The 732-nt window shown below is 62.2% G+C and overlaps 1 protein-coding gene across 1 annotated transcript in view; it reads right to left on the reverse strand.

The window, feature by feature from the left end:
• Positions 1 to 240: 240 nt before the first annotated feature.
• MXRA5 (matrix-remodelling associated 5) overlaps positions 241 to 732 on the reverse strand; it is a gene marked incomplete at its 5' end in the record, with an annotated part of 27,603 nt that continues 27,111 nt past the window's right edge. The window contains one exon of the mRNA XM_014532876.1: positions 241 to 719. Within this exon, the coding sequence (XP_014388362.1) occupies positions 273 to 719 (447 nt within the window). The remainder of the gene's footprint in view (positions 720 to 732) is intronic.

Raw genomic sequence — 732 nt, forward strand, 5'->3', positions numbered from 1 at the left:
GGGACCCCGATCTCCCATTCCTGTTTCTTTTTCTTTTTTTAAAAATAAATTTTTATTGACTTGAGAGAGAGAGAGAGAGAGGAAGGGAGAAGGAGAGGGAGACAGAGAAACATCCAACGATGAGAGAGAACCATGGACCGGCTGCCTCCTGCACGCTCCCTACTGGCCATGGGAGCCCGCCACCCGGGCATGTGCCCTGGACCGGGAATCGAACCCGGGACCCTTCTGTCCCCCATCCACTGAGCCACACCGGCTCGGCGTGGCTTCCTGTCTCAATAGACGTGGATGTAGGTGGTCTTGGAGTCCGTCCCCAGGATGTTCTTGGCCGTGCACTTGTAGAAGCCCGCGTCCCTCTGGGTGGCCTGTTGGATGGTCAGGGACCCCTGTGGGTGAAGGAACCTGTGTCCGTACAGGCGCGCCTGGGTGCCAGCGGTCAGGTGGGACCTGTCGGGGAGCTCCCAGGTGATCTCGGCTTTGGGGAGCCCCATGGCCATGCAGTTCATCTTCACGGTGCTGCCTGGGCGCGTGTAGATGACGGGCGTGGGCTCGCTGGTGATCCGGGGCGGGTAGGCGATGACGATGACCGGGAAGGTGACCACGGACGGGCCGTACTCCGTGTCCGCCTTGCACACGTAGGTCCCCCGGTCGAACACGGACGCCTCCCGCACGGTGAGGGTGCCGTTGTCCCACAGGGACGTGCGCCCCCGGGTTTGGATCCCCTGCAGGGAAGCC

Source organism: Myotis brandtii, unplaced genomic scaffold, assembly GCF_000412655.1.
Source record: "Myotis brandtii unplaced genomic scaffold, ASM41265v1 scaffold918, whole genome shotgun sequence".
NCBI classification, from domain to species: domain Eukaryota; kingdom Metazoa; phylum Chordata; class Mammalia; order Chiroptera; family Vespertilionidae; genus Myotis; species Myotis brandtii.